The 12,670-nt window shown below is 42.5% G+C and overlaps 1 protein-coding gene across 1 annotated transcript in view; it reads left to right on the top strand.

Moving 5' to 3' along the window:
- The window catches only part of CDH20 (cadherin 20), a 119,947-nt gene that overhangs the window by 92,075 nt on the left and 15,202 nt on the right, over positions 1–12,670 (top strand). The window contains exons 5-7 of the mRNA XM_068931526.1: positions 1,366–1,533; positions 3,402–3,589; positions 8,363–8,616. Of these exons, the coding sequence (XP_068787627.1) occupies positions 1,366–1,533; positions 3,402–3,589; positions 8,363–8,616 (610 nt within the window). The remainder of the gene's footprint in view (positions 1–1,365; positions 1,534–3,401; positions 3,590–8,362; positions 8,617–12,670) is intronic.

The following is a 12,670-nucleotide window of genomic DNA, read 5'->3' on the forward strand; positions in this document are numbered from 1 at the left end:
TAATGGGACACCCCAACTGTGTAACAGCCTATGTTCAGAGAGGGCCCCTAGTGCCTGGCTGCCACAAAAGAAATTGTCCCTTCAGAGCATGTCCCCTGGGCAGTATCACTGCACTGCTGCTTCTCCCCTGCTCGAGGACCCTCGTGTGGCTGGGCAGCCTGTTGAACTGCCGTGATGGGAGGGAAGTAGAGGCCCCATGCTGCAAACCCACAAATTGCCAGCATGCAGTGGGCAAGAATGCATGCAGGCCCAAGGAATGCATTACACATGCAGCATTAGAGGTCTGGCAGCTCGAAAAACATAAGTCTTTGTTCCTCCATCCCGGCAGCCAAACATGGGGAAGAGTAGGATTCAGGAGGGCAGCTGGGTGACAGGGAAAGGAAATGAGTGCGTTATCCAATAGATCTACTGCCAAAGAAAAAGAAAGCATCCAAGCTGTATGTTCTGAGACAGAGGCGCAAAACACTTGAATAAGGAGAGGTCAGCAACCTGGCCAGGACCCCAGGGACTGCGGATGTAGAGGGAGAGGAGGAAGGACCACCAAGCAGTCTGGGCAGCTTCTGCTCTCTGAATTTCTGCTTCCAACCGAAAGCAAGAGCCTGCTTTTGTGAGTTAGCAAAGCCAGCACTTCCCTTGGCCAGCTCTTTGCAGCCTTCATATGAGAAGTGTTGCTGCCACCTCATGTCCTTTTGCAGTAGTGTTGTCCTGAAAGAAAGGGATGGCCGCGTAGAGTGAAAGTTAGCAGGGCTAGCGAGGTAGCTATTCCCACCACCGCTCCCTCTCCCTGCTCTCTTCTCTGGCTTGCGGGAACAACCTGCACAAACTGCATGTCTTTCACAGCTCTCCCCAAATTCTGCTCTCAGTGACTCCAGCGTACATCCCAAAGGACCCCAGCAAAGCCCATGGGCTTCGTTCAAGTTGCTCCCAGGACTGTGTATGTGGGGATACTCTGGAAAACTCATCTGGATTTATGTTTTGACTAGTCATATTTCACTCAGCTTTTAAGCTCTTGCACAGACATTTTCAGACTGGCGTGGGGGGGTGCTTAATTCAGTTTAGCGCACTGTGTTCCTGAAGTAGTTTTCCAGCTCCCTTGGAAGACAACATTTTGATTTTGAACAGAACAGCCTGCCCCACAGCTGATGCCTTTTGACCGGGCTCCTTTAAAATTCATGCCTTCTGCTAATCTAGTTTTAGTATGGGTGAGTTTCTCTATGCCAGCAAAGGTGGGACTGAATGCAGAGGCTGATCTCATTCTTTAAATCAGGAGTATGATATAGTAACAAGACAGCTCTACCTTATTTGTGCTCTTTAAATGCCATTTCTTGTGTTTCTGAAACCCCCTTCCCCCCTTCAATGTCACAGGCTTAATTAGGACAGCACTGATGAACATGGATAGAGAAGCAAAAGAATATTATGAAGTGATTATTCAGGCCAAGGATATGGGCGGACAGCTGGGAGGATTAGCTGGAACAACCACAGTCAACATCACCCTGTCTGATGTCAATGACAATCCACCTAGATTTCCACAGAGTGAGTATCTGCTGCATCAGGACGTTACTGGATGGGCAAAAAGGGATGGCTGAGCTGCACAACCCTCTGTTTGCTCTAATTACAGCCATTTTCCAACTGATTCTAGCAATGACTAGAGACAGGCAAAATTTTGGATCGAAGAAGGGAACTTTCCTTCGAAAATGTCAAAATGGGACATTCAACAGCTTGTCTTTCAGAAAAGGTTTCTGCGCATCAAAATCATCAAAAGTGATGCTTTTTTAAAGTACAGGAAATTAATTTACAGAAAAAGGAAAGAAGGAGATGCTTTGTGTTCCTAGACAGCTAGTGGCCATTGCCTTTGGCTGCTAATTACTGCCTTATTTCTTTTCATCCTATTACCAAAAGGAGGTCTGTCGAATAAGGGACACATGGCAGGGCTGGAAGATGACAGATAATTCAGCCAACACTCCAGCCAGGCCACTGCAGGGGAGCGTCTGGTAGTTGTGCTGTCAGGGTATAGTACCTTGCCATATAGACTCTTCTCCAGTAAAGATTCATCTAAACCGTGGCAAAATACAGTTAAAACCTAAGGTGCATTGCACTATCTGGCAGCACTATGTAAAAACAGGAATCTCCACTGGTATCAAAAAAATTAGTTTGTATTTACAGAAGTGTATCTCAAAGCAAGGCATGCAGTATTTTGCCTTTTCTTTTAGAAATTTTTTTAGATCATATTTACCTATATAATTCTGTCACTGTTAAAAATTGGAAAGCAACATATTTCTGGTTTGATGGAATTATATCCTTCAAGGATCTTTTTTTTTTCCTAAAGAAAGCTAGTCTTTACTGGTGAAGATCAATCTCAAGCAATTTTTATTTTACCATTTTTTTCACCTGACAGAGAACTAAAAACTTCTTTTTGTTGCTATTCTTTGCCATCTGTTTCTGCATGCTGTACTGCTAAATCAAAGCACTCCACTAAAATCAGCAAGAAGTATTGACTTCCATTTTTCTTCTTCTCTTTTCAAAGCAACTTGTTGAATGTGTGATTGCCGATCCTGTTTTCAAAGTTGCATGAATTGTAACTGTTTGATATCAATTTCTGGATTAGGAAAAATGGTAACAGATCAAACCTTATCCTTGGTGTTTTTCTGCCTTGTGAAGTTAAATTAATGGCAGAATTAACAGAGCGAGTGCACCAAGGAAGATTTGAACATAAAGTATGATGGCAGAAAGTATTATAGATACAGCATGTATATTTTTTAAAAATCTATTTTTTAAGTAGCAGCATTTCTTTGCCCAGGCCTGCCACTCAGCAAATTAGTGATGCACCAGTGAAGCTCAGGATAAGGTTTGTAGGGAGAGGCAGTATATTTTAATAGAAAAACTGGTAAATTTGGAAGAAACAGGCAAGCTGCTGAGCTCACAAAGCTTTGTTCTAGCCTGAAAAAGAAGCTCGTACAGACGTGAGGAGGGATTTGTGGTGCTTCAAAATTTGTATGTTTATTCCAACCATACAAGCCAATCTGCTGCAAGATGCCTGTCCTGTTAAATCTCTTTCACATCCTGGCTTGCATCAAGGCTGCAACAGCCCTAGTGCTAATTGCCCTCTTTTTCCAGCTGAAGTTACCATTTTCAGGTATACTGCTGTTTAGAAGAGAAACTTCTTCCTATGACAGCTATCTATCTAAAATAGAACTTTCCCAGGCAACTCAGTGTGGGCTTTGGCTTTTAAATGGAAATGACACTGCTGTTTCCACCTTGGGAAAGGTACCTGAGATTCCCTGCAGACTACGCAGTGTTATTTATAGCCTGCCCTAACCTGCCCTTTGAACTGCTGGGCAGTTTCTGGTTCCTTTTCACCACTTGTTTTTTGCTCCCCTTTCCCTCTCTGCCGCTTGTGCCAGAGCACTACCAGATGAGCGTGCTGGAGTCCGCTCCCGTCAGCTCAACCGTGGGCCGCGTGGTCGCTAAAGACCTGGATGAAGGCATTAACGCGGAGATGAAATACAGCCTTGTGGATGGAGACGGACTGGACGTCTTTGATATTAACACCGATCCTAATTACCAAGTTGGCATCATAACTGTGAGAAAGGTAGTAAAGTTTCCTTTTTATAGTAATTTATACAGCTAACCATCCTGCTTACGTTTTATATGTGCAATATTCCCTTATGCCTACAGTAATGTGGTTCGCATTACATGACAGCAGCCCCTTCCCTGCTATAAAGCAATTTTTTTAACATTCATTGCTGAAATATGAAAACGGAGTGTGTTCTTAGGAGCATCCTTAAAAAGTGGGGACAGCATTGTCATAAACATGTCTTTCCCACCAGAGGAATGTTCTGATTCAGTATTTATCTATATAAATATTCTCTGTAGCTTCATTATCCTACAATGGAAGAAATTAGATCAATATTTGCATTTGAACTGTACACATTTTTCATTACGGTGTGCCAGAAACAATACTAAAGCAAGCCTTAGAGTTATTTATAAACCAATAAAACCCAGGCAGTTTTTTTTTTAATTGCTGCTTGAAGATCCATAAATGCTAATTAGGCTAGAAGAAGCTGTCTCTAAAATGGCAGCTGTGGAACTGCTAGTACTTTGTACCGCAGGCTATGCAGAAAGGAATAGAGTATTTTGCTTAGACTGCCTGCTATTAGATATTTATTCTACAGTCTTACATAAATGCTAGAAGTTGAAAACTCTTTCTAGGTTTTGAAACTGTAACCGTATTTCTGCCTAGGTGTATCTAGTGTACTCATAAGGAAATATATTCTCCATTTAAAAAGCCTGGGACAAAATTAACTACTAAAATGGAACGACACATGGGATACATTTGACCCTGCAAGTCTCTATGCCCTACAGCAAAGCATTTAAGTATGTATTTATGATCCCCTCTCTCCAGTACTTGTTTATGGGCACTAGTCCCTGAAGCAAAGCATGTGCTTAAGTGCTTTGGTGGAATGAAATTGATGTTGAATGAAAAGCTTAATGTAAGTTTTCATTCATTTATTGAAGAAAAGAAATTTTTTCTTTGCAGTAAAAGTGTCAATAAGCTTACCTTTGCTTATTGTAAATACAGTTTTAGTAGCTGTTCATGTATGTCAGGAGGAGGACGCATAAAAGACTCTGGCATTGATCATAACAGATATGTACTGATATCAAGTATACACTGCTCAACTCAGCGGCTGTATATAAATGTTTGTAAAATTTTCTATATGACTGTTGCTTTTGGTAGTGTTATTATTATCAATAGCCAAACATTGGGAAAATTGTCCTTAGATCCAGATTTCAGATCCACTTGACCCAAAAAAAATGTATTTAATTGGTATTAATAGAAAAGCATATGACAGTGAAAATGTAAATATGTGTAGATACGTATTTCTAAAATCAGAATGAAATCTTCTTTGAAAGAAAGACTTTCCCTTTTATTTTTCTGGAGGGATTTCCCAGATACAACAGCTATTGCTAATCCTGCTTCTCTCATGAACATCTATAAGTTAGAATTTACAGTTACAAATAAAATTGCCAATTCTTTAAATGTGTTTATCTCAGTAAAATAATCCTGTAAAATGCTGAGCACCTCCTGAGGTGTAACAGTTCCTTTAAAACTCCCTATCTGTGGGGCTGTTACTCACGCTAGTAATTGCTGCTCACTCCTCCCTGCCCTTGTTTTCACGCCGCCGGTAGGAAATGGGTTATACGTAAGGCAGCACCCTGCTCCCCAGGAGAGAGCCCCAGGCCTGCCTCCTTCTGCACGGCTGCCTGGTGAAGCTCTCTCACAGAGGCTCCTCCAAAGTCGTGCCTGCTCTGTACATCTCTTGGTCCTTTCTTGGCCCCAGGGGTCTGACTGGGAGGAGGATGAGGAGGGGTTTCGTGGGGTGCCTGGTGCTTTCTTCCATGCTTGTCTCTCAGCTGTGACCCGCAGTGCGCTCTGCTCACAGGAGAAGGGCAGCCTCCTTGTCCTCCTCACAGGAGCACTGTTGAAAGCAGGTTTGAACACACCAGCAGAAGGGAAATCTACTGAGAGCAAAAGCAGTATTGAGGCGTGGTACATGCAAGAATTGGGAGGAAAAGCAAGTAACGGAGAGGGAGCCACGGTCAAAGATGGAGGAGTCCAAGCAAACTGAGGGTGCCTGAGCCCAGAAGCAGCAAAAATGTGAAGGCCTATCACGCTTGTTTGATTTTCTGCTTTTTCTAACTTGAGTCTTTTAAGTGATTAAGTCTTTTCTTAATGCAGCTGGATCTTACAGCTATTAGGGGTTTCCGTGATTTAACTCGTCTTTTTATAACTTAGCTTTTAGTATACATGCAGTGTTCCAGGATATGTAATGGTTTCTTTTCTTACTATATGTTTAGGCAGCTTTGTATTGCATGCTCCTTACCAGATGGACAATAACTGTTGCTTGGTCATGTGAATATATTTTATTGCTATTTATACATAAATGCATAAATATGCAACTAGTAGACCATAATGACTTTGTAGTAACGTGTAACATACTTGTAGAGATATTTAAATCCTTGCTAGCAAGTACAGTGCATGCAGTAGTCGCTGAATTACCAGGTGGAACAAAGGGCAGAAAAAGTAAGCTTCGGACCCTTTGTACCTGCTGCCATAGGTTGCACAGTTGATGCTGTATCACTGCACAGACTCTTCAGTTATATTGGACCTGCATCCACCCCAACACAAAAAAAGCAGGTCCCATTCCAGTCTTCATTTCTCACCCCCATGTATTAAATGCTGAAAAAGTTTTAGTTCCATAGTTTGCAAAATTCCAGTCTTTAGTCAGCCCTTCAAATGCAGAACTTCTTAGTACTGGTAATTTTACTGAGAAAATATGAGTCTTTGTGTGTCACTTACATGTTCTCATCTCTGAAGAAAGAAGCTGTTGTGGCAGGAGACAAGAACTGAAGCCTCCAGTGAATTCAGGGGGCATTTTGAGGCCCACAGTAATGCTTTCCCACTACAAAACTTGCTTTGCTCATGAAGAGAACGTACACCTGATGGGTGCAGAACTGCCCAGCTGCACCACTGCTTAGGGAGGAAAAGAGATGTGTTACGACGGGCCAAGGAGGACTTCACTGCTACAGTAATGAGTTTTACACCTGTATCTTCCAAATGGCTCGCCATCCTCCTGCCCATCTTGCCCCTGTCAGGCAGCAAGTCTTCAAAAGAGAGAGCTGAATAGGAATAACAGAGCTGCAGGATGGGGACAACAGTGGTCTTAGAGGAGACTGAATGAACTCAGAGTCTGTGCAAGGCACTTCCACACAGCACGCTCAAATCCTTATTTACAAATAAATCCACACTTTTTCAAAGCCATTCATGTAACAGAAAGAAATATCTCCTAGCCCACCCTGCACCTCTGAGAGCTGCGCCATTTCTTTTTCAGTGCAACATTCGTCTTGCTCAGGATCTGTGCCAGTTAACGGGATCCAGTTGTGCTGGTTTTCAGCATTAAAACTCCCCGGACTGTAAAAGTAAAGGGTTGTGAACACTTAACTGGTACAATGCTAAGAGACGCAGTTTGCAGTGGGATTGCTTATAACTTCTGCAACTTGGAAAGTATGACTGTGTCCTCTGTAAAATGTATTTGATTTGGTGAAAGACTTTCATATGTTTCAGGCTGAGCCTTTTATACTGTCAATCTGGTTGTCAGATCTTTTTTGTTATCTCTTATGAAGATTGGTAAATTACACATGAAATATGGAATTTTACATTCAGATCTAAGCAGCTTTTGGAGAGGCTTTATTTTCTTCAGAGATCAGTGAAAAAGAGGGGGCAGAGAAATGAATGATTTATTTATTGAAAAGTTCAGTGTTGACATCCCCATTACATCCCCATTTACAATCCCCACTTACAAATGTAAATCCATGTTCACTAAATAGTTTTATCTAGGTAGAAAATTGAATTCGTGAAGCTGCTAACAGAGGAAACCGGTCCCTATTTATCCACTAGCTCAGTAATAAACAGAGCCATTCCCACTTCCCATTGCAAATAGTACTTAAGTATTTCATACGAAGTGGAAGACCTTCAACAGGAAGAGGTCAGGGATAACTCATAACACTTTCAAGTTAAAATATGCTCTAGGCCGACACCACCTGGATTTTGAACCTGTGTTTGGGATACTTACTGAGGAAGTGAAAGGTCTCACTTTCAGAAAGGATGAATTACTTATACAAACTGGAGCAGCACCCCTTGAGAGAGGTTGGCCATGTCCTCTTACATCTACTCGAGCCATTTAGTGGCTGAGTAGACAGGGCTTTCTCGAGATATGCACTCAGAACTCATCAGGGAGAAACAGGGATCCTAACTGGGGTTTCCATGTCGTGTGTGAATGCCCTTGTCACTGCCCTACCACTGCCACCGTGGCCAGTTTTGAGGAACCAGCTCTTCATATCTTCACCTTCTTTTCAGGTGCTCCCAAAGTATAAGTGAAATGTTTCCGTCTTTTTTTCACCCCCAAAGTGGAATGAAACATGCTGTATGAATCACAACACAATGATGATATGGCTGCTTTTATTTTCATTTCAGCAAGAAGGATGGAAGAATATGTATTTTGGTGTGATCTGCAAATATGTCTCCCTGTTTTTTAGTTCAACTGTCAAATTAAAAAAAAATAGACAGTGTCATTCCCAATACTACTGCAGCTCTGTGCTTTACTTCCATCTGCAAATGTTTATGTTACGATAAATATATACCCTTATGCTTAAAAATCATTTTAAAAAGCAGAGTTTTTTTTTAAATAAAAAAAGAAGAATCAATTTATAGTAGAGGGCATCTTTTACTTCTGAAAATTAGAAGGATAGGGCTTAAAGCATATGGCTCAAAGTGCCTAATGCTAGATCTTTTTTTTCTTCTCAGCCTTTAAGTTTTGAGAGCAAGAAAAGCTATACTTTGAAAGTAGAGGGTGCTAACTCCCATCTGGAAATGCGGTTCTTGAACCTGGGTCCTTTCCGAGATACCACCACCGTCCATATCAGTGTTGAAGATGTTGACGAACCCCCCGTGTTTGAGCCCAGCTTTTATTTTGTGGAAGTGCCTGAGGATGTGGAGATTGGGACCACCATACAGATAATTTCTGCCAAGGACCCAGATGTAACCAACAACTCAATCAGGTTTGTTCTGTGTTAGTGTGTCCCCGGACAGTGTTTTCTGGTATGTGAGGTAGATGGGCCAACAAGGTGACCTTAGGAGCCTTGGCTGGCAGAACCCAAAGATGCTGCTGATTTTACCAAGAACCTGCTGTAGTACCAAGGGGAAGGCGACCAACTTGCTTCTCCTCTCTCCCCCTTCTCTTTCAAATATATTATTATGTGCAACCTGTCTTTGTCAATAGCTCAGATATACAACTGAGTGCATGCTAATAAATATGCAGGAACCACTAAATTATACCGTGTCTGGTCAAATCTGCAGAGCTAGATATTCCCATAAGGAGTTAAGAAAAGTAAGAGATGCATTTACAGTCATGGGAGCTTCATAGCTGCAACTCAGCAAGGAGCCAAAGGAGCAGATTTGTGTGATCACAGTGCTCATTTCCATAGTGACTGCCAAGTCAGCCCAGTTTAACGGAAAAGGCTGCTTTTCTCTGAGGCCATCCCACATACTAATTTTCACAACTTGCAGAAGCTCTGGATAACTGCAAGATAATAACCCCAGCAGGTCAGCTGTTAAAAAGTTTCTCTCATCTGTGAAAAAGAAGGTGTTGACCTGCTGTTTTCCTAAGCTTGCGTCAGTCCAGTTTCTGAATTGTCTGGATTCAGGACCAGTATCGAGACATATGGGGGAAACCAAACATACAGTATTTGGAGTTTTGGAGGAAGTGAAGTCTATATGAGCAGCTCTGTGAGCTTCAGGCAGGAGATCTGAGCAGACATAAAGCCTTTTCTTCTTAATGATGCTGCTTTCTGTGTAACTGCTCTAATTTTTTTTGTCTCCCCTACCTTAATATATCTACCTTTTCCACCTATGTTATGATGTTACCATACTTTTCGTGACGTTGTCTCAAATTATTCAATCAAACTAAAGTATTACACTTTGTCTGCATCGCAGTTGCATTGTCCTAAACTTTTTTCCACTAGCATCTTATTTTGCTGGTTACTGTCTAACATTATCCAAACATTGCAGTGCAAACAGCTTTGTGTAAATCTGCTTAAAATAGCATGAAAATAATTCTGTGGACTATTAGAGGGTAAAAGGGTTCATTGTTGTATATAATGAGTTTTTTCTTAGTTTTCTTCAGAGCTTTCCAGTGACTACCCCTGATAAAACAGCACTCTAGAAAGCTTGGAATGCATCACTAAAATTATATTTTAATAAGGAAGCAGTTAAAAATATACACAATTTTCTTCGTAACTGTGTTCCTTCCCACCTTCCTCGCCTCTTTCCCACTGTCCTCCCTTCTCACATTTCTTCCTTTCTTCCTTCTCTCCCTCCTCCTCCCATACGTTGTACATACAGATTATACATGATTAGGGTAAAGGAAAAAGAAAAAAAAAGAATAAATACTATTTGTAATAACAGCTCAAATACAAACATTAAGAATTGGTTCTTATATTCTTTGCCTCTTACGCAGTCATCTTCATTCCTGCCAACCCTGTGCAGCATCCGTCTGGCAATGTTTTAGATTTGCTCTGCATTCACTTTGCACAGGCACACAGGGCGAGGCAAGATAAAAAAAATAACATTCCATATATTTTGTTATCCAAGATGAAGTCCATCTGCAATTAAAACTGTGGTCTGATCCTGCCTTTTGACATTTTTTCCAAGCGCAGAAAAGCCAGAATGCACTTCAGAAGGGCTCTCTAAACACAGGGGAACGCTCAAATCTTGATTTTCCCAGCTCCCGGTATCTGGACTCCTACACTGTGAAATTCTGATTGCTGGAAATATACATTGTTTATTGTTAAGTGACTAAGGAAGATCAGCTAAACACTACAGTAGAAATAAGTGTGAAAGAGCAGATATTACTAACAGGAGAAAGTGTGTGGCGAATCCAGACAAAGAAAGACGCCGCCTGTGCCTCTTGACACCAGTGATTAATACTGCACCACTAATCACAAGGCCGTATTCAATTTCAGATACTCATTGCCCTTAAACTGTCAAAGAGAAATTCTTTTTATAGCCCTCATACAAGAATAATTATTATAGCAAAATGTAGTAACACTCATACTTATTTCCTAAATAAATTAAATGCCTCAGAAATCTCTTTATGTATAAAGAGATGGGAGGGATTGGAAGGCGAAAGGAAGCAAACCTGCCTTTCCACCCTCTCTCATGTCTCTTCAAAAATGTGTAAAAGAACGTTGTTTGTTTCCCCATGACATAGCTCAATAGTATTGTATATGCCCAGTTTAACATGTCCCTGTACAAAAATCAGGCTGGCATGCTTGTTCTAGGGAGTGCTTTTATGCTGAAAGGAGAAAATTCAGAACAATATGCCCTGTTCAGCATCTGTTATGACTGATGTCCTAAATTCCCATCAACTTTGAAGAAAGAACCAGCAAAAATGGGAGTAAGTCTGAGCTCTGTTCTAAGCTGTGACATTTACATTAACACAGGTGTGACTTTTGCCGAAGGATCTCTTCCCATGCTAAGATGACTAGCTAGGAAGGGGATTTGTACAAATTGCTGTTAAAACTGAGGTGATGCATATAAAGGGTACTGAGTATTTGCTCCCTGCAAAAAGCGCACGTGCCACCAGTCTAGTCAACTGCTGAGGGAAAAACAGAATGAACATGGTTTGTGCAAGCTGTTGACTGATAGGAAACTTGAGAGTATTTCTGACATATCAGAGGCAAGAAACACATCCACGCACCCCAGTGGCAAACACAGCACATACAGAACGAGTAAAACACAGTTCTGCAAGATATCGCCCCTGAAACTTGGAATCCACTAGAGATTAGACAAGAAAAATAGGGAGATACAAACTTGAGCCAGCTTTGGCTCAGCATGCGAAGCAGGCTCGGGGCAGAAGCAAGGTGCCTGCAGGAGCCCTGCGAGTGCTTGCGAACCGAGGGTGGCATGCTCACCCCAGCCCCAGGCTGTGGTCCAACTTAGTCTGCAGCTCTTCCTGCAAGGGGCAACAGCTGCCTCTCACACAGGAGGGCAAAAAAGGGAATTTGCTCCTCCTAGGAACTAAGTATGAGCATGCTTAACCTTTTTTCACGGAAATAAGGAGATAGTCTCAGGGATGCTTCTGAGCAGTGAGGGCTATATTTAGTTAAGCAGTGAGGACCGTACCGAACCCTTGCCGTAGGAGGGAGGGGAGGCAAGGGAGCTGCTGCTGCGCAAGGCAGCCTCCCAGCAATAGCGAGACATCTCCCACCTCACGGGGCAGCAGCGGCAGCAGAAAGGCCGGCTGCGTCACTGGGAGGCAGAGTTTGGACGCTCATGTAGCACGCACAGCTAAAATTGCCTCTTTCCTTTGGGAAAAAGCAGGGGCAAAGCTGGCAGCAGCCCCTTTCTGGGACCCTCTCCTTGCCCAGAGCCATTGCTGCCCCAGCAGGCAGTGGTGGCACTGGGCAAGGTGACCCTCTGGCTGAGGAGCACAGCACTGACAGCCATCCATCCACTGCCTGCCTGCCCGAGTTTTCTGGCCTGCACGTAACGCCACGCTCCCCTGCTCACAGGTGCAAGCTTGCTCCCAGCACTAAATTGACATGATATTGTCCAGGTAGGTTTAGTAATGAAGATGAACTGGCCTTGGAGAGGAAATTGGTTTTTCTGGCTGGATTATAAGAGAAAACTGTGTCGCCCAGCATTGCGTGGGCATTGCTCTGTCAGTGGAGCGGTCCAGGATGCAGGTGGAGTTTATTCCTGTAAAAGAAGAGGGAACGCAAAGGCACAAGGAAAGGAACAGTTTCTCCTCATCTGCCTAAGTGCACAGAGAATGAGCTGATGTAAAGTCATTTTCATAGTGTCTAAATTGTGCCCAAGGAAAGGGTATAATTATTTTGCTTAGAAAAAGAAATTGCACTCCTCCCTGACAGACTTTCTTCTGTAAAGCAGATGTTCCTGTGCAGAGCTCCTCTTAGGGCCTTGCTTTGAGGCTTCTTCTTTTAAATCTTTCTGTCTTCCAGCTCCATGCAAATAGTGCTCACAGCCATGTATACTCCCAAATTTTCAAGTCCCTTGTTCTGTACCTACAGAAGTCAGTGGAGCAACTGGGTT

Source organism: Struthio camelus, chromosome 2, assembly GCF_040807025.1.
Source record: "Struthio camelus isolate bStrCam1 chromosome 2, bStrCam1.hap1, whole genome shotgun sequence".
NCBI classification, from domain to species: Eukaryota; Metazoa; Chordata; class Aves; order Struthioniformes; family Struthionidae; genus Struthio; species Struthio camelus.